General features: G+C 43.7%; 1 protein-coding gene across 2 annotated transcripts in view; it reads right to left on the bottom strand.

The window, feature by feature from the left end:
* MLF1 (myeloid leukemia factor 1) overlaps nt 1-27,918 on the bottom strand; it is a 138,697-nt gene that overhangs the window by 12,696 nt on the left and 98,083 nt on the right. For both annotated transcript variants that reach the window (XM_040349255.1, XM_040349256.1), the window contains 3 exons: nt 18,154-18,282; nt 13,085-13,244; nt 690-837 (listed from right to left, as the gene is read on the bottom strand). In XM_040349255.1, coding sequence (XP_040205189.1) covers nt 690-837; nt 13,085-13,244; nt 18,154-18,282 — 437 coding nt within the window. The remainder of the gene's footprint in view (nt 1-689; nt 838-13,084; nt 13,245-18,153; nt 18,283-27,918) is intronic.

The following is a 27,918-nucleotide window of genomic DNA, read 5'->3' as shown; positions in this document are numbered from 1 at the left end:
GAATCAGGCTCGGAGGCCAGTGGCTGTAGCAATTGAGAGATTCACAAGTAGTCATCTTGACGAGTATACAAACAAAATCTGCTAGCAGATGACGCAGGCTCACCCGAGGCGTGCAGTCTAAGCACCAGCCGGTCTTCACCAAAGCTCCAGATGGTGGAGAGGTTTTGCTCCATGCCAATGCCATGCAGAAGCCCTCAGGATTGCTCCAGCAGGGAGAGAACAAGTGGGAGACAGGTTGAGGATGAAGCAGATAAGGAACAAGCCAAGGGTCACTACCAAGTAGTAGGTAGAGGGGATCAGAAGAAAGTGCAGTCAAGGAATGAGCCAGAAGTTCGGTAGCAAGTGGTAGCAGAGATATGGCCGGCAGCAGAAATGACCAGAGAAAGATATTGGCTAAGAAGAGCACAATCTGGCAAACAGGAAGTGCAAAGACATGGCTTAAATATGAAGTTCATGAGAGGAGAAAGGGGGTCAAGGTTCACGAGAAACAAGGTAAGATTATCTGGTGGTGAGAGTATCCCAGGAGGCTCAGCAAGAAGACACAGCAGAGTTTACAGGTTCAGACAACAGGTTAGCACACAAAGAAAAACATGTCTTTTACTTTTCAACATCAAAAGTCCCATAACTACTACTACAAATAATCTTACTACCATTACTGCCCATTTACCTTGATGAAGTAGGAGACTTACCTTCTGGGCATATCTGGGAGCCCAATCTTAGTAGAATAGTGAGCACTGTGGTGCTTGGGTTTAGGAGCATCTATGGATAGTTTGTGCTCAAACGGTTTGAATCTGGAGAGCTCTCTGTCCCATTCACTGTTAAATGAAGGAGCCTCAGCTAAAATAGAAGAAATACCTACTTGTAAAATAATATATATCACCCAATATCAGCAATTACTATGATTAAATTCTCACAAATGCAAAGGACAAATAACCACATACAGCCTATTTATCATTAAAATAGCTGTCATAGCAAAAGTAGGCGTCCCAAAACTCAGGGTACTGAAATATGCAACTCTAATGCCGTGTACACAGGATCATTTTTTGGCTTTTAAAAAAGACATTTTTAAAAAATGTCATTTAAAAATGATCGTGTGTGGGCTTCACATCATTTTTCGGGTTCTGAAAAACGACAAAAAAAAAAAAAATTCTAACATGCTGCATTTTTTAACGACGTTTTAAATGACGTTTTTCGGGTTGTAAAAAATTATCGTGTGTGAGTTAAAACGACGTGAAAAACCGGCGCATGCTCAGAAGCAAGTTATGAGACGGGAGCGCTCGTTCTGGTAGAACCAGCATTCGGAATGGAGTAAGCACATTCATCACGCTGTAACAGACAAAAAAACGCAAATCATCTTTTACGAACACGGAAGCAGCCCAAAGGGTAGCGCCATCCGCATGGAACTTCCCCCTTTATAGTGCCGTCGTACGTGTTGTACGTCACCGCGCTTTGATAGAGCATTTTTTTTTTTTTTTTACAATCGTGTGTGGGCAACGTCGTTTTAATGATGAAGTTGGAAAAAAACTTAGTTTTTTCTAGAGGCTGAAAAACGTTGTTTTTTACAAGGCAAAAAATGATCGTGTGTACGCGGCATAAGCTTTGTGTAGTCAAGCTCTGTCCCTTCCTTCATCCAGTATGTAACTATTGGTCATTTCAGCTATCTGATGAGTTGCCGCAATGACCAATAGTGAGGCTATAGAGGAGGTATGCAGGTCTTGGTGAGCTGCAGCCAAGGTTTACATAACAAAGCTCCCTAGACTATTTGAAAGCTCTGCCTGCCTATGCGTCTTTACACTTTTTTTCTTAAAAAAAAAAAAGTGGGTATATCAAAGAAGGTAGAGGAATGCAATTATGCAGATAGACCTTTGAACCGACTCACTACCTCTGCTGAAGCCTATTCCAAGCATCAATTGCTTTACCTGTAAAATACTTCCTATGGTTAGTTTTGAACTTTTCTCCTGGATAGTTTGAGGTCACGTCCCAGTGTTTTGTTTCATGTTGTAAATACTGTATTGTATTACTGCATTACATAGGCCTTCCACTATTTTTCGTGCTCATCTTTGGACTTGTTCTCTCCTATAAATACGATGAGTATCATTAGAACCCATTGCTTTATTAAGCTTTAACCAAGCCAGTTCCTCTGCTACCACTTCTTTCAAAATCCTGAAAATGAACCCTAAGGCCCCTTTCAGACGAACCGCAGCTAAAAGCATGTTTATGTTTTGCTGGAATTCAAGACTCCAGGCACAGCGATCAGCTGCATTTGTACAGTGCTTTTAGCTGCGGTTGCGTTTAGCCGCGGCACGATATTGAACGGGGATCCGACTTGGATCCCTGCCAATACCAAACACTGTGTCTAGTATGAATCTTGAGGGGGAACTCCACACCAAATTTCAACTAAAAACTGGCATGGGTCCCCCCTACAGGAGCATACCAGGCCCTTGGGTCTGCTATGGATTTTAAGGAGACACCCCCTGCGCCGAAGAACCGGTGTGGGGGGTCCCCCCAAAATCCATACCAGACCCGTATCCGAGCAGCAGCCCGGCCGGTCAGGAAAGGGGTGGGGATGGGCGAGCGCCCCCCCTCCTTAACCGTGCCAGGCCGCATGCCTTCAACATGGGGGGGTCGATGCTTTGGGGCAGGGGGGCACCCTGTGGCCCCCCCACCCCAAAGCACCTGTCCCCATGTTGATGAGGACAGGGCCTCTTCCCGACAACCCTGGCCGTTGGTTGTCGGGGTCTGCGGGAGGGAAGCTTATCAGAATCCGGGAGCCCCCTTTAATAAGGGGGCCCCCAGATGCCGGCCCCCCACCCTAGGTGAATGAGTATGGGGTACTTCACCGCCGCCTGGTTCTCTTCCGCCGGGGGGGGGGGCGTTTTCTTCTTTAGCTCTTTTACAGCGGCCCCCTCCCGGTCTTCTCATTCGACGTCTTCGGCGAGGGCGGGGGAAGTGCAGGTCTTCACCGCCATCTGGTTCTCTTCCGCCGGGGGGGCTGCTTTCTTCTTTAGCTCTTTTACAGCGGCCCCCTCCCGGTCTTCTCATTCAACATCCTCGGCGAGGGGTGCCTGGGCTTCTGTCGCCTTCTGCCTTCTTCTTCTCCGATGTTGACACGTCGCTTCCTCCCGCTGCAATGCCGTGTGCGGCGGCTGGCACCGATTTATATAGGCCTCTTATGACGTCACAGTCCCAGCATGCTCCAGGCGCCCGGAGCATGCTGGGACTGTGACGTCATAAGAGGCCTATATACAGTGCCTTGCGAAAGTATTCGGCCCCCTTGAACTTTGCGACCTTTTGCCACATTTCAGGCTTCAAACATAAAGATATAAAACTGTAATTTTTTTTTGAAGAATCAACAACAAGTGGGACACAATCATGAAGTGGAACGAAATTTATTGGATATTTAAAACCTTTTTAACAAATAAAAAACTGAAAAATTGGGCGTGCAAAATTATTCAGCCCCTTTACTTTCCGTGCAGCAAACTCTCTCCAGAAGTTCAGTGAGGATCTCTGAATGATCCAATGTTGACCTAAATGACTAATGATGATAAATAAAATCTACCTGTGTGTAATCAAGTCTCCGTATAAATGCACCTGCACTGTGATAGTCTCAGAGGTCCGTTTAAAGCACAGAGCATCATGAAGAACAAGGAACACACCAGGCAGGCCTGAGATACTGTTGTGGAGAAGTTTAAAGCCGGATTTGGATACAAAAAGATTTCCCAAGCTTTAAACATCCCAAGGAGCACAGTGCAAGCGATAATATTAAAATGGAAGGAGTATCAGACCACTGCAAATCTACGAAGACCTGGCCCTCCCTCTAAACTTTCAGCTTATACAAGGAGAAGACTGATCAGAGATGCAGCCAAGAGGCCCATGATCACTCTGGATGAACTGCAGAGATCTACAGCTGAGGTGGGAGACTCTGTCCATAGGACAACAATCAGTCGTATACTGCACAAATCTGGCCTTTATGGAAGAGTGGCAAGAAGAAAGCCATTTCTTAAAGATATCCATACAAAGTGTCGTTTAAAGTTTGCCACAAGCCACCTGGGAGACACACAAAACATGTGGAAGAAGGTGCTCTGGTCAGATGAAACCAAAATCGAACTTTTTGGCAACAATGCAAAACTTTATGTTTGGCTTAAAAGAAAACACAGCTCATCACCCTGAACACACCAACCCCACTGTCAAACATGGTGGTGGCAGCATCATGGTTTGGGCCTGCTTTTCTTCAGCAGGGACAGGGAAGATGGTTCAAATTGATGGGAAGATGGATGGAGCCAAATACAGGACCATTCTGGAAGAAAACCTGATGGAGTCTGCAAAAGACCTGAGACTGGGACGGAGATTTGTCTTCCAACAAGACAATGATCCAAAACATAAAGCAAAATCTACAATAGAATGGTTCACAAAAAAACATATCCAGGTGTTAGAATGGCCAAGTCAAAGTCCAGACCTGAATCCAATCGAGGATCTGTGGAAAGAACTGAAAACTGCTGTTTACAAACGCTCTCCATCCAACCTCACTGAGCTTGAGCGGTTTTGCAAGGAGGAATGGGCAAAAATTTCAGTCTCTCGATGTGAAAAACTGATAGAGACATACCCCAAGCGACTTACAGCTGTAATCGCAGCAAAAGGTGGCGTAACAAAGTACTAACTTAAGGGGGCTGAATAATTTTGCACGCCCAATGTTTCAGTTTTTGATTTGTTAAAAAAGTTTGAAATATCCAATAAATTTCATTCCACTTCATGATTGTGTCCCACTTGTTGTTGATTTTTCAAAAAAAAAAAAAAAATACAGTTTTATATCTTTATGTTTGAAGCCTGAAATGTGGCAAAAGGTCGCAAAGTTCAAGGCAGCCGAATACTTTCGCAAGGCACTGTAAATCGGGAGGAAGTGACGTGTCAACATCGGAGAAGAAGAAGGCAGAAGGCGACAGAAGCCCAGGCATCCCCCGCCGAAGACGTCGAATGAGAAGACCGGGAGGGGGCTGCTGTAAAAGAGCTAAAGAAGAAAGCGCCCCCCCCGGCGGAAGAGAACCAGACGGCGGTGAAGACCTGCACATCCCCCCCAGAAGACATCGAAGAAGCAGCCCCCCCTCGTAAAAAAGCTAAAGAAGAGAGGGGGGCCCCGGAGCTGACTAATAAATTACTTTAATAACCCTGTGTCATGTTTTTTTTTTTACATTTTTTTTTCCATCAGGTGAATGGGTAGGCATACGATGTACCCCATACTCATTCACCTAGGGTGGGGGGCCGGCATCTGGGGGAACTACAATTCCCATCATGCCTAGTCATGTCTGTGAATGTCAGAGTTTTGCAATGCCTCATGGGATTTGTAGTTCCGCAACAGCTGGAGGGCCGCAGTTTGAGGATCCCTGACCTATATGATCCACCAACTTGTTTTTTGTTAGGGTCATTTATTTCTGAGAACAATTAACAGAAGTAATTGTTTAAATGGTTTTCTACATCTACTTTCTCAACATAAGTGTTGTACCCGGTTTTAATTTTTGTCACCCCGAGTTCCACCATCACAGATGTACCAAAAAAAAAAAAAAAATTCTCCTTTCTTAATAGATTTATCCATTTCCTACTTTTTCTGTGCTGTGGCAGAACAGATAATGTGTTTGGCCTACTTTGGCCGATTTTTTTATATACTTCTTTATGATCTACAATCTATTAGTATGATTGTGTCCCTGGGATCACATCCAATGAACGCAAAATATAACTAAAAAAGGCAACTTTGCCCTGGGGGTTCCCAAGGAATTTCCCTAATTTGGAAGTATTTCCGTTCACTTTCTGCGTGGCTATGGGACAGAAAGTAAAAGGGAAATCTCCACAATGGTACACAGATGGCGAAAAAAAATAAAAAAAATCTGACGGCATATGACCATCCCTTGCTTTATCAAAAATGAAAAGGGATCACACTAAGATCTGTTCATTAAAAGAGGTCAAATCAGGTGTGCATGGTATACACCGATACACCTCGGAGGGGGAGAGCACCGCCGGTTTACACAGAGCCGGGATCTCCTATGTACTCAGTGCTCACAGTGACACACAGTCCCGCCTACTATCGTAGACATCACATGTCCCAGCATTGGACCGGTGTTCTGTTTATCATAGGAGCCGGGGTGAGGAGGCAGGACTAACTGCCAGCGCAGAGTACACAGGAGATCCCAGCTCTGTGTAATCCGGCACCGATGAGGCTGCATTGATGGGCAAAGGCAAGGCTGCAGATGGGCACTGATCAGGCTGCAATTATGAGGCTGCAGATGGGCACTGATCAGGCTGTATTGAAGGGCAACGGTGAGGCTGCAGATGGGCAATGGTGAGGCTGCATTGATGGGCAATGGTGAGGTTGCAGATGGGCACTGATCAGGCTGCATTGATGGGCGATGGTAAGGCTGCAGATGGACACTAATCAGGCTGCATTGATGGGCAATGGCGGGGCTGCAGATGGGCAATGGTGAGGCTGCACTGAAGGGCACTGACATTTATTTTGCTTCAAATATAGTGTGAATGAGCAAGTTTGGGGTGGAGGAACTTGACTGGCCTGCACAGAGTCCTTTTTTTTTTTTTTCTTTTCACTTCAGACTCTACCTCGTAGAGTGCAGATATATGCTCATATTCTACGTACCAGCCCATTGCATCTCTATTTTGGTTTTGCATCATTAGTGTCGCATTTCTTTATATGGGTTATTATTTATTTATTTATTTTATTTCCTTTTTGTACTGATTTTCATTTTTTCTTTTCCCCCCCTTTTTTTTTTTTTTTTTTTTTTCTTTTTTTTTTTATACATATGTTATTGTAACATGCACATATACATATCAACCCATATAAACCCGTATGTACCTCCGTTTGCAAAAAGCAAATAAAAATACCAAAGAAAAAAGAAAAATTAACCATTTCAAATTTTTACCCCCCCTTACCTCTACCCCTCCCCCCCCCTGTCTCACCTTAGACATTTTCTTCAGACCTATAGATCTTTCTAATATTCTTCTAGGGGAGCGTTTAAAATTCTTCCCTTAGCTTTTCTGCGTAACTCAAAGTTTTCTTGAAAATCCTCCAGTTTTCCCATTTTGTGCTTAATAAGATATTATTGCCCTCTAAACCCTCCTTTAGTTCTTCCATTTTATATGTTTCTTCGACCGCGTCGATCCACTCCCAAATCAGAGGGGGGTCTGGGTCTTGCCACTTTCTAGGGATTAATGACTTGGCGGCGTTCAGGAGGTGCGGTATCAGTGATTCCCTGTACCTTTTTGTGCCTTATTCTCCCCCATGAAATAAAACAGCCCATGGGTCCATCTTTATCTTTTTCTTTGTGATCTCCTCCACGCATCCCAGTATTTTTTCCCAGTACTCTTTTATCTTCGGGCATCCCCACCAAAGGTGTGCCATATTTCCTAGTGTACTACAACCCCTCCAGCAGTCCCCTGTCTGCCCCTCTTTAAAATGTTTTAATTTATCCGGTGTCATATACCAACCGGCAATGCATTTAAAGCACATTTCCGCCGTGCGGCTGTCCACTGCGGAGGAGTGAGTCAGAGCCAACATTCTCTCTATTGTGGTCCTATCCCGCTGTGTGCCCAATTCCCTTTCCCATTTTTCAATGAATGGGGGTATACCCGGCTCCCCCGTCTTCAGTAGGATCCTATATAATTTTGAAACAATACCTTTGGATCTTTCCGTGGTACAGATTTTTTCCAAGTCTGACAACTGGTCTCCTGACCTCAACGGGTGAGGGAGACCTTGGATAAAATGGTTTAGCTGTTGATACCTCCACTCATTGATTTCCATTAAATTTTTATTAAGTTTTAACTCCTGCAGTGTTCTAATGTGGCCCTCACTCATTATGTCTCTTAATTGTGCAGTGTCTTTTTTAATCCAATGCCCCCCCACTTGTGTCTTACCCGGTGCAAAAAAATCGTTGTTTTTCAGTGCTATGAGAGGTGAGTTATATTCTTTCTCGATTTTTTTATATACTATATCCCATGTTTTCAGTGCCTTTTTTGTTATCTCGTGTAGGTTTATGTCCAGTGTCCTAAATTTGGGGGGGTTCCAAATTATCTTATCTAATCTTGCCTGTGATAATTCATTTTCTAAACTTACCCACCTTTTTTCTTTATTGACTCTGGCCCACTCCACCACCCTTGTCAATATAACCGCATCGTAGTATCTCTTAACATCCGGAACGGCGAGTCCTCCCTTTTTTTTTGGTTGCATTAATGTTTGAGAAGAAATCCTATGTCTCTTGTTCTTCCATATAAAGTTCATAATTAATTTGTTAAGGGCTGAAAGTAGAGTTCTCGGGAGGGCTATAGGGATCATCTGGAATTTATATAGGACCTTTGGCATGATGACCATTTTGCAATAGTTGATTCGTCCTATCCATGATATTGCTCTATTTTCCACCCTTTTTGTCTCTTTCTTAATTTCGTTCAGCAGTGGGATGAAATTTATCGCATAGGTTTTTTTAATTGATTTGGCTAACAATATCCCAAGGTATTTAAGTTCACTAACCCAGTCAAAACCATGTTTTTTTTTCAGAAATTTTTCTTCTATCTTACTAACATTTATACTCATGATCTTCGTTTTGGTGATATTTAATTTGAAATTTGAGATTTCTCCATATTCATAGCAGAGGCTTAATAGGTTTGGAATTGATGTTTTGGGTTCGGTTAAATAGAAGAGGACGTCGTCTGCAAAAGCTGCAAGTTTATGTTCCTCCTCTCCTATTTTGATCCCTTTTATTTTTTGGCTATTGCGAATCTTGGCTAACAAGGGTTCCATTGACAACACAAACAGCAGTGGAGACAATGGACACCCCTGCCGCGTTCCGTTTTTCATTTGGAATGTTTGCGAGAAACTGCCGTTAATTTTGATTTTGGCCGTAGGGGATTGATAAAGGGCAGCCACCCAGTTCATCATCCCCTGGCCAAACCCCATTTCCTTTAGAGTAGAGAGCATGAGTCCCCAGTCTACCCTGTCGAACGCTTTTTCTGCGTCTATTGACAGGAGTAGACCTGGGGACCCCATTGTCCTCATTTTCCGGACAATCAACAGTGTTCTGACACCATTGTCTCTCCCCTCTCGCCCCTGGATGAACCCCGTCTGGTCTGGATGCACCAATTTATTCATTTCCTGCTTAACTCTCCCGGCCAATATCCTTGCGAACAGTTTTATATCCGTGTTTAGCAAGGATATTGGCCGGTAGCCCGAGCATCCTTTCAGATCTTTGCCTTCTTTCGGGATGACAGTGATAATTGCTTCTACGGCCTCCTTACTTAATTTGTACCCCTTACCGAGGCCGTTGAAGTACTTACATAGCCTTGGTAGTAGTATCTCTTTACATTTTTTGTAGTACATTACTGTAAAGCCATCTGGGCCTGGGCTTTTACCTGAGGCTGAGTTTGTTAGTGCTAACTTGATTTCATTCTCCGTGATTGGCCTGTCCATCCCCTCTGCATCAATTTGACTAATTTTTGGGAGTCTTGCTTCTTTTAAAAAAGTTGTGATCTTATTTTCTTTCTCTCCTATCTGCCAAATCTTTTGTTCTACTGAGTATAATTTTTCATAGTATAATCTAAATGTTTCGGCGATTTCTTTTGTTGTATGGGCAACCTCTCCTTTTTCATTTTTGATTTTGTCGATATAATTCCTTGATTTTTTTTTTTTCACCAACCGAGCCAGATGTTTGCTAGTTTAATTTCCCCACCTATATCTTTCCCTTGCTATTAAATTGAATTTTTTCGTGTTTCCTGATCCATGAGGTCTTTAAGTTGATTTCGTTTGTTAACAAGGGTCAGGTATACATCTCGTTGCTTACTTTCTTTTTTATGTATTTGTTCTAGGCTGTAAATCTCATCTATTAATTTAACTTTTTTACTGATCGCTTCCTTTTTTCTCCTTGCTCCTTCAGAGATCAGGACCCCTCTTATTACTGCCTTGTGGGCATCCCAAAGGGTAGCCGCCGAGATTTCCTCAGTTTCATTGATCTTAAAATATTCTTCTAATTCTTTTTTGACCCTTGTTACGCTTTTCTCCACAATCAGTAGTTCCTCATTTAATCTCCAGCTTTGGTAGGGCCTTTGATTACCCGAGATTTTTATAGATATACTAATGGGCGCGTGGTCGGAGATCGTCATGGGCTCTATTCTCGTCTCGACCACCTCCTCCAACATTCTATGGTCAACGAAGATGTGGTCGATCCGAGAATAGCTGTCATGCACCTGGGAATAAAAAGTATAGTCTCGTTGACTAGGGTTAAAAATCCTCCATGTATCCACTAACTGGCTTCTGTGTAAGCTGGCTTTAGCCTTTCTTAATTGTGTGTCCTGAGTTTCTAATGTCCGGTGTGATTTATCCACTTTCGGATCCATACAGAAGTTTAGGTCTCCTCCTAGTATTATCTTTCCCCTGCTGAAGTCTTTTAATTTCCCTAAAATTCCCAATATATATTTCATTGGGGAGATGTTAGGTGCATAGACGTTTACAAGGGTATAGTCTTCCTCCTCAAGTTTTCCTCTCAAAAAGAGGAATCTCCCTTCTGGGTCTACTAGTCTATCTGTAAGCACAAACCTAGTACCCTTGGCTACCCCAATTGCGACCCCTCTAGCCCTCTTGGAGATGGTATCTCCGTAATACCAGGTGGGAAAGTCTGGCGAGTACATCCTTACGTTTGATCCTATTGTCAGATGTGTCTCTTGTAGGAATGCGATATCAGCCCTATAATGTTTCAGTTCCTTCAGCACCTTATGTCTCTTGTATGGACTATTTAGTCCCTTAACATTGTATGATAGGCATTTAATTACTGGCATCTTCGTTTTTTTTGTTTTTTATTCCTCGATCTAGATCTGAATTTTTCCTTTCTATGGTTTACGCTCTCATCTAGTTGTCCAGGTGAGACAGGGCATCTTCCCCCCCCCCTCAATCCCTCCCCCCTCTTCGCCCCTCCCCCCTCCCCTCCTCCCACCCCCCCATTTGAACTCATCCCGTCCCCCCCTTTCCTCCCCCCCTCCCAATTGGCCTTTTAAAGACCTCTGAACCAATTACCCTTTCTTGGTTCAGTTCGCTCTGGGTGAAGTTTAGGATTCTTCCTCCACCCCCCCCCTCCTTTAGAAAGAGGGGGTGGAGGACTAGTTGCAATCATCCTCCCCGTACCTGCCCTGTGCCCAAAAAACAAAAAAAAAAACAAAAAACGAAGGGGAGGTACTTCCTCAAAGGAGGACTCCAGAGAGGCATGTTGTAGCTTAAATCGGGACCGGGTGGACAGAGAGGGAGAGGGGGGGGATTCTCGAAAAAAAAAACCCCTCCCTCTCTCCCCTCCCCTCCCCCCCCCCTACACCCATCCCGGCAAGTCGGGGAGCGGAATGTCCAATTTCCTGCAAAATTCACTTAAATCCTCGGGAAATCTCAAGATCGCTGTTCTTCCCTCTCTAGTCCCAATTAAACACGCAGGGAATCCCCAGTTGTATTTAATATTTAGATCAATCAACTGTTTTAGGAGTGGTTTTAACAACCATCTCCTCGCCAAGGTTTCTGGGTCCACATCGGTAAAGATCCGGATTTCCACCCCTTCGAAAACTATCGGGGGTTGCCCCCTCAACTTTTTCCATATTTCTTCTTTATCTTCATAGAATCGAAACCTTATTATAACATCTCTTGTTAGCTCGGATGGTGCTCTTTTCGGATTTCCCACACGATGTACCCTTTCAATCATGATAGGGTTGTCTGCTGTTCTTTTCAGTACAGGGTTAAATATCGTCTGCATTTTTACCCTGAGATCCTCCCCCCTCTTCTCTGGTATTGATTTTATCCTCAGATTTTGTCTGCGGTTTCTGTTTTCCTGGTCTTCTAATTTATAAAGGACAGAGTCCTGACCTCAACCCGATAGAACACCATTGGGATGAATAAGAGCGGAGACTGCGAGTCAGGCCTTCGCGTCCAACATCAGTGTCTGACCTCACAAATGCGCTACTGGAAGAATGGTTAAACATTCCATCGACACTCTCCTAAACCTTGTGGACAGCCTTTCCAGAACAGTTGTAGCGGTTATAGCTGAAAAGGGTGGGCCAACACAATATTGAACCCTACGGACTCAGACTGGGATGCCATTAAAGTTCATGTGTGTGTAAAGGCAGGCGTCACTATACTTTTGACAATATAGTGTGTGTGTGTGTACACAGTATCTCAGAAAAGTGAGTACACCACTCACATTTTGGTAAATATTTTATTATATATCTTTTCATGTGACAACACTGAAGAAATGACACTTTGCCACAATGTAAAGTAGTGAGTGTACAGCTTGTATAACAGTGTAAATTTGCTGTCCCCTCAAAATAACTCAGAACCCAGACATTAATGTCTTAACCGCTGGCAACAAAAGGGAGTACACCCCTAAGTGAAATTGGGACCAATTAGCCATTTTCCCTCCCCGGTGTCATGTGACTCATTGGTTTCACAAGGTCTGTCTGAATGGAGAGTAGGCGTGTTAAATTTGGTGTTATCGCTCTCACTCTCTCATACTGGTCACTGGAAGTCTAACATGACACCTCATTGCAAAGAGCGACAAAATATTAAAACTTTGGGCACAATTTGGATATTTTCACTTAGGGGTGTACTCACTTTTGACTTTTGTTGCCAGCGGTTCAGACATTAATGGCTGTGTGTTGAGTTATTTTGAGGGGACAGACAATTTACACTGTTATACAAGCTGTACACTCACTAATTTACATTGTAGCAAAGTTTTATTTCTTCAGTGTTGTCACATAAAAAGATATAATAAAATATTTACAAAAATGTGAGTGGTGTACTTACTTTTCTGACATAGGAGTATTTTTTTTTAACTAGATTACCAGGTTATGACAAAGCACAAGATGTGTGAAACATGTTGATTTTCTGTTCATTCCTGCGACTGCATCTGTCAACTTTACAGTAAAGAAGTGTTTATTGGTATCCCATTGCAGTGTGCAGCTGCCTATTCCAAGTTTCCCGAATAGCAAAAAAAATGGCCTGGTCATGAAGGGGGTAAAATCTTTCAGCGCTTAAATGGTTAAGATGCCATCACATGTTTCTACCACTCACTTTCATCCATATTTAAAAACTCCTGGTTAAATTCACGATCCCCAGTCTTTTTGTTCTGTAATTGCTTGACAATGTGGGCCCGATCTTTGATATGATGGCCAACAGCTATTTGTTCTACTCCAGTTTCAGAATCCCGGATGGCTTTCTTTGTTTCCTTGATCTGAGAAAAAATAAATAAATAGAAAAGTGTAAACTTTGGCATGATCACCACATAAATAGTCCAATGTTAAATAATTCCAACTTCAACTATTCACTGAGAGTCACATCCCTGCCAATGCATTCTTTTAAAGCGGTTGTAAGCCTCTGGACTTTTTTTCTTCTTCTTACCCTGCAAGGTAATGACAATGTGCTAGTATGCATTGTATCCTAGTACATTATGTGAAACTTACCTTAAAACGAAGCTCTTCCAGCGCTGAGATGTCAGCACTGCAGGGGCTCCCTTCTTCACCCATCTTGCTTCCGGGTTCGGGTCTGTGACTGGCCCAAGCCGTGAGATCATCACTTCCACCCATGCGTGTGAAAGCCGGTGATTATAGCACAGGGCTCTGAAGGAACAGCACGGGTGGCCTTTCCTTCAGAGCGCATGCGCCAGTGATGTTACCGGTTGCACGTAATGTAAATATCTCTTAAAGTGGAGTTCCACCCATAAATATAAAATTACATCAGTAGTTTTAAAAAAATGTCATTAGTCCTTTAAGAAATTTTTTTTTTTTTTTAGATGCCTTCAAAGTGTTGTTGCTAGGCAGAATAGTTAATCTTCCCTCTTCCTGCACCTAGGTGCTTAAGCTTCCTAACCTACACCGCAAAGACTCCTGGGAATGTAGTGAGTGTAACTTTCCAGGAGTCTGTGCACTCCCCAGTCTCGAAGAATCATGTGACTTGGACAGTACAGGTGCTGAAACTGATCTGAAACCTATTACACTGCTTGTGCAGCACTGAGCATGTGCGAGATCTGCAAGGCTGAAATCCAGGAAGTCATACAGTCTGGCTTCATGATGCCCACACTTAAGATGGCCCCAGTCAATTTCTATTTTATAAAGTGTCTAAATGCTGTAACAACCTAACAAAACGGACCTTAGTTTACAGACTAACTTTACTAGAATACATTAAGCTTGTGTATTACAGGGGTATTTATATTTAAAAAGTGAAATTGTGGCCGGAACTCCGCTTTAAACGGTGCACGTTTAGGAGATATTTACACTACTTATAGGCTTACTTATAGGTAAAAGCTACTGATTGGACATTACTTCCACTTTAAGGTAGTAAGTGCATGGCTGTAGACACTGTTTTGGAATTAGAGTGCACCCAAAAAAAACTCATTTTTATTTTTTTAATTATTAAGAGCAGTAAAGCCCTGTACACATGATCGAAAACAGACGGATGGACTGTTTTCATCGGACAAACCGATCGTGTGTGGGCCCCATCGGTTTCTTTTCCCATCGGTGAAAAAAAATAGAACAGGTTTTAAATTTTTACTATGGATTAAAAAAAAAAAAAAAAAAAAAGTAAATCTGTGTGGAAGTCCATCGGTCAAAAATCCATGCATGCTCAGAATCAAGTCAACGCATGCTCAGAAGCATTGAACTTCATTTTTTTTCAGCTCGTCATAGTGTTTTACGTCACCGCGTTTTGGCACAGTCGGATTTTTGACTGATGGTGCGTAGGCAAGACTGATGAAAGTCAGCTTCATCGGATATCTGACAGAAAAAAACATCGGACTAGATTCCATCAGATATCCGATCGTGTGTACAAGGCTTATATCAGAGGAACACATTGCGAAAAGTCATGTTCTACTTCCATTTGAACGCTAGATGGCAGCAAAGCTGACAGTGAAACACTCATGACTCATGACATGACTTCCTGGCTGTCTATAAAAGCTCAGGAAGTGCTCAGCGAGATTGCTGGTTCGTCTTTCAGCTTCCTGTGACTTGTTCCTGTGTTTGATTACTTGCTGTGACCCGGATTGTCTCTGACTCTGCTGATCTTCTCCTGGAACCGACCTCGGCTCGTATTACGGACTCCGCTCATCTCCTGTGTTTGACCCTCGGCCTGTGACTTGGACTTTGCCTCTTATCTCCTTGCCTTGACCTTCTGCCTGTGACCTGGACTTGCCTTGTGTGTTCCCTATACAGTACCTTCAGCTGTGTTTGGACTATCTTATCAGCCCGTGCTTGACCCTCAGCCTGGTTTTGGACTCCCTGACTTAGTTCTTCCAGCAAGCCACGCACCTGCCAGTTTTATACAGCTGCTTGTCCACTTGAAAGACCCCGATACCAGTCTACTTGAACCTGTTGGGTAGCCTGTGCCTCTTTGTGCCTCTCCTCCCCTGTCTCACCTCCAAGGGTCGAGGTGCGCTTAGTCGCAAGGGTGAACCGCTCTCGGCATCGGTAAGTACTAGTCTGCCCGTGATAGTTTAACAGGGTAGATTGATTACCTACCTGAATATTTATATCACTACACAAATACGTGCTTGTATTCTACTTCTCAGAATTTGCTTAAACTTGCATTTATTTATGTTCTGACTCCATTGTGTGTGTGTGTAAATTTCAGTTTCAGCTATTGAGCTCTGTAAACGGGTTTTTTTTCAGCATTGCAGATACGGAGAGCCAGTAAAACACGTGAGAGCCCTTTCTGTTGGCTGTATAAGAGGTTATAAAATATGTAAATTATATTTCTGGATCGTACAGTACAGGACATAGACAGTCTTGGGGCTTGTGCACACTGCAGCTCAAAGAAGCAGCTCCTACAGGCTTTTGAGAGCTTATTTTTTTCCTGCCTAGAAACTCCCCTCCATGTTAGCCAATGTGTCCATGCACACTAGGGCTTTTTCAGGCATAGGCTCCTACAGGCAGAAAAAAACCCCACCAGACTCGCATGAGTTTTGTGGTGTGAAAGCATGCAAAGACGTTCGTTACAGCTTTTTGTTTTGCTTATGCTCACAAAAGCTTGAAAGAGCTCAATACAAAATACGTATGCTCAAAAAAGCTTGAAAGAGCACAAAAAAAAGCAACAAGCTTCTTTAAGCTTTTATGGCCAGAAATAAAAGGGCAAATGCCTTTAAAGAGCAGCTTTTTTTTTTTTTTTTTTTGAGCTGCAGTGTGCACGGGCCCTTAGAAGACTGGGTTTTGTGTTGCTACCTTCAGATGAGTGGAAAATGACAAACAGAATTGTTAGGACTCCTACAATAACCCTTCCTACTGACTGTTATCCTTGGTATTTTGCCAGTGTCCTTAGGTAATGAATGTCTTTATATGATTGTGCCATTAGCTGAAGCAGCAATACCCTAGGCATGCCATTGGGACTGTATCCAAACCCTATTGTAGGATAAGATGTGGGGTCAGCCTGTAAATTTGCTTCATGCACTGGATCCTGCATAAGGTGTTACTCCTTGGTATGCTCTGCAATGTGTGGAGTTAAGGTAAAACATGTTTTGAGGTTTAGTAACACTTTAATGCATTTCTTGCATTAAGGTAAAATATGTTTCAGTGTCCCTGTGCCCCCTCCCCTGTAGGAAGGGGAAGAGAGGGTAAAAGATCAGTGCTATGCAGGGCTGCATCTTTTCTCCCCTTACTTCCTCTTTACACTGCATTCGAGCAGCAGCAGGGGCCAGTCTCTGAACACGCCTTAAGGGGTATGCTCGTCCAAAGTGAGTGAAACACTGTGCCATATTCTGCTTAAAGTCCCCATCGTTGGAACACAATGTCTCAGCAGAAGGATTCCTCTTCCCACACCTATTGTGTGTATGGAGGAACCAGTTTATTTATTTTTGTTCAGACCGCTGGATAAAAAAAAACAAAAAAAAACGCAACATGAACCATCTATGGCCAGCTTTAAAAAAAAGAAGTTCACCCATTTTTTTAGGGTCAAACATGTATCATGCTCCCCACTGCTGCAGCCACTCGCTGATCCTCTCTCTCCCTGTGACAGCAGTATGGGGAGAAGTTCCCCATACCAGCTGTCACTTTTGAAAAGACCGCAACGGTGCGGGGCTCCGTGATCGAGTCAGAGGGTGTTCAGGTGATTTCTCTGGCATTAAACTGACCTAAGAGCTTGAACATACTCTGGCACCTTCCTCTTAGCGTTTTTCCAGATTGATTTTCTGTCTCAAGATCCGATCTACCATCCTGCTTCTCGGTCGCTGGCTTTGACTACCTGGCTGTTGGAGTCCAGTTCCTGAAAAATGGAGGCTTAATCAGATTCGGTTACCCCGACTTTTCTTCATGCTAGGAAGTCTACTTCTCACAAAATATACCATCACAACTGGCACGCTTATTTTGTTTGATGCGAGCAGAGAAAGTCTCATGTTAGTCAATACTTGGTGGGACATGTTGTGGCCTTTCTCCAGTCAGGTATAGATCAGCATCTGACCTGCAGTATCCTTAAAGGACAGATTTCGACCTATATTCTTCCAGCATCCTTTGTCCTTCCATTATCTGGTAAAGGCCTTTGTGCAGGGAGTCACTCATTTCGCTCCTCTAAGACACTCTGACTTCAATCTGTCAGCTATGGACTCCTTTAGACTTATGAATTCTCCCTTTGTAGAGTTCCCTAGCAGCTCCCAAACCCAGAAAGATCAAAGCACAATGGTTGCTTCCAACTCTTTTTCAAAGCACAGCGTCTATTTAACAGAACATCCACTATGAAAACCAGTAAGCAATAGGCTTTTCTGGATTTATCTAAACACAAACTATGTAAAATAACATCCCTAGTGTTGCCATCATTGAAATGGTTACACGAACGCAACCTTTGAAACATTTTCAGTATTAGAAAGTCTGCAGATTGAAATAGTAAGTCGTTTTTATTACCCTAACAATTTTAAATGGCTACGGTGCTGCAATATATTTTAAACATAAGTAAGGCTATTAAATAAAGGCAGGGTAATACGATTTGTACATTGAAATAAAAACTAAGACATGTTGAGAGTAACATTTTTACAAATTAAGCCAATTAATCACATTTAACATCCTAACAACCTTGCATTAAAGCTGCAAGCTTGTTGTACATGTCAATAAATGTGTAACCACAGAGCAAAAACAAATTGAAGGACAGATTTACTAATTAATACTCACACCACCGGGAGCCTGACGTGTTTGACTACTAGCTTGGAAAACCTTTGCTGGCTCATCTCCAGTCTTGGAATATGTCATTACTGAAGAAGACTTAAATAAATGAGTGTTAGGATTGTCTGACAATCCTTCCTACAGGAAGAAAAAGAAAAATAGGTACCGGTAAATATACTATAACAAATATGACATCAATGCATATTAATTCATGTAACAGTGACTGAATGATGATTTTAATTGATATTCGAATGCAATTGCCTCAGTAGCCAGTAAGGGTTTTTTCTTTATTTTGGACAAGGAATGCTGTTTGTGGAGGACACAGGAGCAAAGTAAAACAAAATCATAAAAGATTTTTCAGCTATTAAAAAGAGGTACCGCAATAGCAAGCATCTTCTGAAATCAGCTTTTAGGCAAAAAGTTTACCTATAACCATTTAAAATGAAGGCCTCATGCACACTGCTGCTCCTAAAGTCACGTTTGTGGGGCTTTTTGAATGTTTTTGCCAAAGCCCCTGAACTCAATAAAAGCCATGCACACAAGCTTTTACCAGAGTTTAGGAGCAACTCTGTTTAGAGGCAAATGTTACTCTCCTGAATCGTGTTCAGGAGAGGACGTTTTGGCAAAAACCTGTGTAAAATGTGTCTAAACGTGTTGACGCTAGGCACATTTAGTGCTTGAGCTTTAATAGATGTCAATAGCCAGAATAAATAGTTTTTATCGCCAATGAAATTAAACGCCCAAGCTTTTGAAGTGGTAAAATGCAGTACACGCGTTTACCTGCGTTCAGCATTTTTCTACTGCCAGGGGAAAAAAGGCATCTAGTGTGCATGAAGCCCAAGTAGGACATACTTTAAATAATACAAAAGGACCAAAAGGTTTGTATAAGTGGTTGTGATGGTGGTTTTAATTCAGTGATATGATGCAGGAACATACAACATACAAAAAAGTTACAGATCTGAGGGTGTTTTTTCATTAGTATCAGTTTTGGTGTGTATGCAGTTTGTCTATTTGCAATAATAATTACAAAAAAAAAACATTAACAACGAAAGCCTAACGGGCCACACACAGTATTACGACACACACTTTTTCAGTGGAGCGCCCGTTCAGGTCCACCAAAAAAAACTGACGGTCCGTCTGTGTGAAAGGGGCCTAAGAGTAAAGACCCTCATGAACAAAATATAAAATCACCAGTGAGAAAGTAAATATCACTTTGGCCCACCCAATGTGTACCCCCTGTCTTGCAATAAATCAGCACCCTCGACAGTAATGTTGATGAATGAGCCCACTGTCACTCCAATGGTACGAACAGGCAAATTACCCACATCCCCATATCAGTCTCCAGTGGCCTTGTATAGGGGGTGGCCTTGTTGACAAGAGCCTTCCATGCTGAGACAGATGGAGGACAGACTTTTTCCATGAAAGCACTATTAGTTTCCTAGCATAATAAAGTAATGTAGTGATCATGAATAGTGTCCAGTACTCCAGTACTCCGGTCAGATAATTAATATCTTAGATGTTTAGTATAATGACCATAAATTACGTTGTTCCGCAGCAACTCACACCAGGTTCTCCAGAGAACGCATTTAATGGATCTTCCAATAACATACAAAGTCCACAGACGATACAAGAATCAAACAGAGTATAATTCAGAATCCCATCTTCTCCTAGACCTGTGCAATGTTCATCATAGAGTGACAAGACAAGACTAGATTTCTTGAATGCCAGCTTGAGTCCTTCAAATATTGGACTCACACTGGAAGGGGAGGGGGGGTCAACCAAAAGTTCCCATTGAATGAATATCCCACCGAGTCTAATTAACATTAATAAACACTTCCTTATGTAAGGAAGTACCAGGCCACACACCTAGGTCGTCTTAGATAAGATTAACACATCAAAGAGTCCTTTTGATACGTGTCGTTTGACCACCTTTATGTTTTCTAACCCCTTTGATGTGTAACCTTGAATGCCTGTATGTAAACCTATATATACTGTGCCTTTCATATACCACAATATTTTACAATACCTACATATCTATTTTAATATTACAACATATTTGTCAACAAAGTACGCGTCACCAGTTTCGGAGCTAGGGCGTTGACTAGTCCTAAGAGACACACCTCCACCATTGGCTGTATATGAATAGCAGTAACCCCCTTTATACACTCTGACTCCCCCCCCCCCCCCCAAAAAAAAACTTGGATAGCTACACAATTCCAGAATACATGCAAGAAATCTGCAGTGGACGAAGTGCATCACCAGCAACAGGGCGACTGGGTAGGGAACATTCTAGCCAATCTGGGTGGAGTAAGGTATATGCAATGTAAAAATTTTAATTGGAGAAGCTGATCCCTGGCTGACACCAGTCAGGAAAAGTTAATATCCCAAATATCATCCCAGTTGTCCCCATCCATCTGGGGGGGGGGGGGGACACCGTCTCCCACGCCTCTCTGCATTGTGAAAGAAGCTCACCAGTCGCTGTAAACAACAGTTTGTAAATAGTAAACAGGACCTTTTCTAAATCGACTTCTCTGAGCAAAGATTCCAGATCACTGATTTGCAGTTCAAGACTGGCATCGGCAAATTGTGCATTGTACGCATGTCTAAGCTACAAATAACGGAACAATTAAGTATTGGGGAGATGACATTTTGTTTTCAGGGAGTATCAAAACTGTAGGCGTTTCGTTACCCACTATATCCTTCAGTGTCTGAATACCATATTTAGGCCAGATAATTGGATCAGGGTACTCAAAGAAGTGTATCAGGTTGGGATTCCTCCATAACGGTGTGTGAGGGGAAATCGCTGTAGCACTACTCATCTTATTAGCCATCACCCATGCCCTACCTGTCGTACTCATGGAGACAAACATTATACAGAGCCCTATTTCCACATAGCAACAGATGTGCAAGTGCCTCATAAGAGCAGACAATGGCTGCATCCAGGGCATTAGCAGCATCATCCTCAGGAAGACTAAACTATCTATGGGCAAAGACCAGCTGACCCGTATCTGAAAGTATCTATAGAAATCAGGGACCGCCAATCCTCCTCGTTTCCACGGCAATTGCAACACCCAGATTTAGATCCAAGGGTGACACCCCTGCCACAGGAAAATCGTCACCAGCTGATCAATCTTCCTGAATATGTATTTCGGTATCCATATAAGCGAGTTACGAAACTATTTATATATATATATATATATATATATATATATATATATATATATATATATATATATATATATATATATATATATATAATATAAAATATCATCTTCAATAGATTCCCCCTACCAATAAGGTGTTAAAGGTAAATTCTGCCATGCCTGCAGCCTAGATTTGAGCTTTAACAAAAGTGGCAGTTGGCAGGAACCTTACAATTAGGAGACGGCGTCCTGAGTGGGAGGATCTGGTATTTACACCAATTGACTTTCAGTCCTGAAAATTTAGCAAATTTTAAGATATCCAATGCTGCCGTCAAGGAATTCTCAGAGTCGTGCAAAAAAAAAGAACCTTGTTATCGGCATATAGAGACGTTTTTTCATTCAAGCTGCCCACAGTTATCTCCCACACCTCCATGGAATCCCTCAAAGCAACAGCCAAAGGTTCAATCAGGATAACAAAAAATCTCAGGGGACATAGGGCATCCTTGACGAGTGCCCCTACCCACAGAGAAAAACTCATAACATGCTGATCAAATTTACGGCCGCGGTTGGGGAGCGATAAAGAAAGTCAATCCACTTTCTAAAGTGGGGCCGAAGCCAAACAGTGTAAACATATATTTTCAATCCACAGAATCAAAGGCCTTGTCCAAATCAAAGAAGCCAAATATCCCACCACTGAAGATATCTGGGCCTAACCGAGTATGTGAAAACCCTACATAGATTTACTGTATATCCATGGTTTTCTTAGGCATAGAACCAGTCTGGTCAGGGGAAATAACATGCTGCAAGACCGACATAAGTCTAGTAGCTAGCAATTTAGTCAGTATTTAAAAATCCATATATATTAAATGATATAGCGTATTTGCCGGCGTATAAGACGACCCCCTAATTTTCCAGGAAAAAATTTTGGTTTTGGGATATACTCGCCTTATATAAGACTACCCCCTTCCTACTAGTCTTTCTGGAAGCTGAGGGGTAGCCGGAACCGCTGACAGAAACAGGCTTTTTTCAAATCTCACTTGCCCCCACTGTGCCATCACTTGCCCCCACTGTGCCATCACTTGCCCCCGCCAACAGTGCCATCACTCACGTTTTGCTGATTTGTTTCCAGGACGGTGACAGTCTCCGTGCTGCGAGCGTCCATGATTTGAAAGCCACGCCTTCTTCTCAGCGTGTCCTGTGATAGGCGGAACACAAATTTTCCCAGCAGCGCCTCTGTTCTGTGTTCCGCCTATCACGGACGTCCTCTCGTCCGAGGATGAGAAGGCATCTGTGATAGGAGGAACAGAGGCGCTGCTGGGAAAATTTGTGTTCCGCCTATCACAGGACACGCTGAGAAGAAGGAGCGGCTTTTAAATCATGGACGCTCGCAGCACGGAGACTGTCACCGGCGTATAAGACGACCCCCGACTTTGGATGCATTTTTTTGCATCCAAAAAGTCGTCTTATACGCCGGAAAATACGGTAGGTCTGTATAAAGAGAACTGTAGTGGATCCTTATTTGGCTTGGCTAAGAGTACTGTGTGGGTCTAACAAAATGAAGGAGGAAGGCTCCCCTCCTGGAAACAGTCCACATTAAGTTGTAACAATCTGGGTGCAAGGGCTTTCGAGTACTGATGGTACCACTCTATTGGCATACCGTCTGGGCAAGAAGCCTTACCCGTAGGAAACAACCCGATAGCAGGAACTACCTCTTCCTCTCTAAAATATGCTCTGTCATTTAAGAATATTCCCAATGAGGAAAAGATACAAGGGACTACAGTCAAAGATGTATCCACTGCCATCAATAGAGCCAATAGTTTACCATTTGTATCCCCCTTTTTGAAAATGCGATCCGCACCCTTTTGCAGATGACAGGTAGCCATGTCTTGATAATGAAGAGACACATTCCTCCTAGTAAACTGCAACCTAGCCAACGTGTCCAGTGAGAGCGAGACAGCATGTACCCGCGCACATTCCTGTTCTTTATCCTGAAAGCGTTTCTCTACACTGTTGCGCTTCTTTCTAAGGGCTTTTATGGCCGATATATAGATCCCCCCTAGCTGCGGCCTTGAAGGCATCCCATTCAATCTGCATTGTGGCTGATCCCTCATTAATGTGTCATTGTGTGGCTGCAACACTTTTTCCACAGTGGGCTCCCCCACCCAGTGGATAGATGCAAAGCTCTTTCCTATCGTCATTGAGCCATTGGCAGCATTAGTGAGGGTTAAACCAGGGATCACAGGATTGGGGTATGGTGATCTTCATGAGAAGATTATGTTGTACGCTGACAACATGAGCATGGACATGAACAGAGCCGCAGGAAAGACCACGGCTGCGGCCTAGCCCTCGCAAGCCGCATCGTCTCTCTCCTTCCACAGCTTCTCCAGCTAGACAGGTGTTCTCCCAGTCCCAGGAACACCCGGAGGCTGGAAATCGACACCCACAAGCCGCATCTCGGCTGCCGGAGCGTAGGAGAGGCCGCGGTTCGGGCCTAGCGCCGGTCCCGGTGGCCATCTTGGTACACCCAGCCTAAGTCAGCCAGCCTGGGAAGGCTCAGGCCATACAGGCACTGAAGCAAACCTTCACGGGGAACACTGACAACCCACTACTGGATGAGTAGCCCAGGGACACAGCCCGGTAAGTAAGGGACTTTTTGGCACCCCCTTCTTGGCCATCCGTTCTTTTTCCCCCACCCCCTTTTACACTTTACTTCCCCAGCTCACCCATCACATCCCAGCCAACACCTGCCAGGTAAGTCAATCCGGGGTACCACCTAGCAGTTGATTCAGGGTTCTCCGATCGCCTCTGGGGTCAGGAAGAAATTTTTTCCCTTGCTGCAGCAATTGGCCAGTCTCGGCTAGGGTTTTTTTGCCTTCCTCTGGATCAACTGAGGGGGGCCGTTTAGGCCGGGCCATCATCCTTGCAGCAACATCACTAATCCACATCACCGTCACTGAGCGAATACCAACCGAACTTCCGGGCACATCAGCCCCCCTGATCATCATCTTCATCATCGCTGGATCAACAGGATCACCGTACCATCAAGCCATCTCCCACCATGCTCCATGCAAAGAAAACTACGGAAAGAACAACTACTAAGAATCTACCGCCAACCAAACCTAAAAAACGAGAAGCCACTGCCTCAACTACAACACTTAGCATGTGCCCTGATAAACACAAGATCGGCAGTCAAGCACAGACAGGAAATCCAAGACTTTATCGTCCAACACAGCACAGATTGCCTCTTTATCACAGAAAGTTGGCCAACACCTGACTGTAATCCCATCCTAGCAGAATTGGTGCCCGAGAACTATCGCATCCTAACCGAGCATAGAACAGGACAAAGAGGAGGAGGCCTTGCAGTGATATACAAATCCCACCTCGCTCTCACCAAACCAACTCTACAGAACTCACTGCCCTTTATGGAAACACTCACCCTGCAACTTCAAACTACACCCGAGGAAACCGTCCACATACTACTATGCTACAGACCACCCGGACCAAAGACGCATCTCCTCACACCCTTCACCGAATTCTTCTCGACGTACACCCCGAAAACCAAAAACCTGCTGTTACTTGGGGATTTCAACCTTTGGGCTAACAACCCAGGATCCCATCGCTACCGCCTGCATCGACCAACTCGAAGAACTTGGTCTGCAGCAACTGATAAAGACGTCAACACATGCGTCAGGTCACATTCTGGACCTCATCTTCAAACAAAACATGAATATTAACACTCTGGACAACAGACCTTTACCTTGGACGGACCACCACGCCATCAAAATTTATATTAACCATCGACACCATCCTTCAAAAACCCAGACTCCCAACAACAATACACTGGACAAGATCACAGAAGAAACTACACTCTGAGCTCTTCAAAACCACACTAGCGACCAAAATAGAAGTACCAAATCTGAACCACTCAACGGATCAAACACTCAACGCCTTAAACAAAGCATTACTGCAAACAGCAGACACAGTTGCTCCAAAACGCAGAGCTCTAAGCCGGAAAAACAACTCGGGCTGGTTTAACGACAATCTCACTCTACTGAAACAGGATCGCAGAAGAGCTGAAGGAGCCTGGAGGAGGAACCCATCAAAAGAAAACCACACAAAGTACAAAACCCTTACCAAGAATTACCACAAAGTGATCTTTAAAGCTAAAAAAGAACATTTTGCAAATACCATCTCAAAAGCCCTAAACCGTCCACGGGAACTTTTTAAACTAGTCGCTAAGACTATGAACCCCTCCTGCTTGGAGCCCCCTGCAAGTGAGACACAAAAATTCTGTAATGAACTATCTGACTTTTTATCGACAAAATCGAAAAGATTCGGGCAACAGTTCAACAGAAAAAAACCATCAACCCCACTCAGATACAGCAAGAAGAAGCAATCAACAAAAATAGTCCACGATCGACGAATTTCGAGCTGGTCCCAATTACCATCGACACCACAAAAAACATCGGAAGCCTCCGAGACAACACATCACCAAATGACATCATTCCTACAAAACTCTTGAAAGAATGCATGGACATCTTGGCACCCACCATAACGCACATCATAAACCAATCGTTCAGGGAAGGGAGTGTTCCGAGCACCCTCAAGCAAAGCATAATAAAACCCCTTCTAAAGAAACCCAACCTCGACCCTAAAGACCCTAACCATCGCAGACCGGTAACAAGCCTGAACACCATCTCCAAGATCATGGAGAAAGCAGTAGTACAACAGCTTCAGCCATATTTGGACGACCACAAACTCCTAGATCCCCTACAATCAGGTTTTCGCCCAGGCCACGGCACAGAAACGGCTCTCCTCAAGATATGGGATGACGCTCTCGAAGCAGCAGATGACGGAGAATCCTGTCTCCTAGTGCTGCTGGACCTTAGTGCAGCCTTCGACACGGTAGACCACAACATATTGCTCACGCGACTCAAAGAAGTAGCAGGAGTCTCTGACTCGGCCCTACCGTGGTTCGCATCTTTCCTAGAAAAATCGCACTCAGACCGTGAAACTTGGAGGTTTTACATCAGAAACACAGACCATTACATGCAGAGTCCCTCAAGGATCACCCCTCTCACCTATACTCTTCATGAACTAGGAAAGTGTCTTACACTGATCGACGATTGGATGACTGAAAGCTCCCTCAAACTCAACAGATCCAAAACAGAACTACTCACCCTTCACTCAAATAGGAAATCCTTTTCTAGGACCACATGGACACCACCCACCATCCTCGGACAAACCATCGCGCCAAGCAATAAAGTCAAAAGTCTCGGAGTCATCTTTGACTCAGACATGACGATGGATGCACAAATAGGATCAGTCGTCAGCGGGTCTCATCATCTGCTCCGCATGCTACGTAGACTCATCCCCTTCATCCCGGAAGAGGACACAGCAGTAGTGGTTGGAACAGTCATCAACTCACGACTCGACTACGCAAATTCCCTCTACTTAGGACTACCGAAATACCAGATTTCACGACTACAAGTTGTCCAGAACACGGCAGCCAGACTGGTAACTGGTAAAAAGCTGTGGGAACCAATCTCCCCGGCCTTGAGGTCCCTCCACTGGCTGCCCGTACAGGACCGGGTGACATTCAAGACACTCTGCCTCACCCACAAATGTACACAGGGAAACGCTCCTCAATACTTAATCGAGAAAATAAAACCATACGACACCAAGCGCGTGCTCCGGTCAACCAACCAAAACCTTCTCCAAATCCCCAAATCTCGCTACAAATCTAAGGGAGAACGTAGATTCTCGGTCCAAGGACCACGGCTCTGGAATGCTCTACCCACGACCATCCGCTTGGAAGAAAACCATCGGGTTTTTAGGAAAAAACTAAAGACCCATCTCTTCTGAAAGACCTGTACAACTCTGGATGCCAGCGCCTTGAGGCGATTAAGTTCGCATTTGTTGCGCTATACAAGTTTCTCACTCACAGTCAGGCAAACAAACCCCAATAACGAGACACACAGCTCTGTTTGAGGTTCCACACGAATAGACCCTTTATTGAGAAAATCAGGCTCTTATATACAGTTAGTAACCAAAATGAACAATGACCCAACTCCACCCACAACATTACACAAGGAACCCCAATACACATATTTTTGGTAGGCATGACTCTGGCTCTGACACAATTTACATGAGCTAATTAACTACAGCTGATAATTCAGACACCTGACCTTCAGGCGGTGAGCTAACTCACAATACACATTTATCATCAATAGACCTTCAAACAATACAGTCAATTAGCACAAGCCATCCTAGATTTACATCACACCAGACAGACAGATGGCTTGAGTTGATGACATTAACACCTAACAGTATGTGTCCCCACATTATGAATGAGTCACTTTTTCAATTAACCTGTTGAGTTCAGAATCAACAAACAGCAGCCAGTTCTCCACAGATATCCTGGAATATATTGTGGATAATAATTACATAATAGTCCCATCTCAGGTAGTCCTAGATATATTCTGACTGTCTATTATTTTCTGGCTCAGGCTTTCTAAGAGCTTCTGGGTCCCACGGCCCTCCCGTTACAAGGGGAATCATTCCTATGTTGAACTGGCAAAGCTACAGCAGGGCCCCAGGTGGCGCTCCTTCAGAGTGACTTTACTCTCCC

This window comes from Rana temporaria, chromosome 4, assembly GCF_905171775.1.
Source record: "Rana temporaria chromosome 4, aRanTem1.1, whole genome shotgun sequence".
In the NCBI taxonomy this organism is placed as follows: Eukaryota; Metazoa; Chordata; class Amphibia; order Anura; family Ranidae; genus Rana; species Rana temporaria.
Note: the sequence above shows the minus strand (reverse complement) of the source record. Positions and strands in the feature narration are given on the sequence as shown.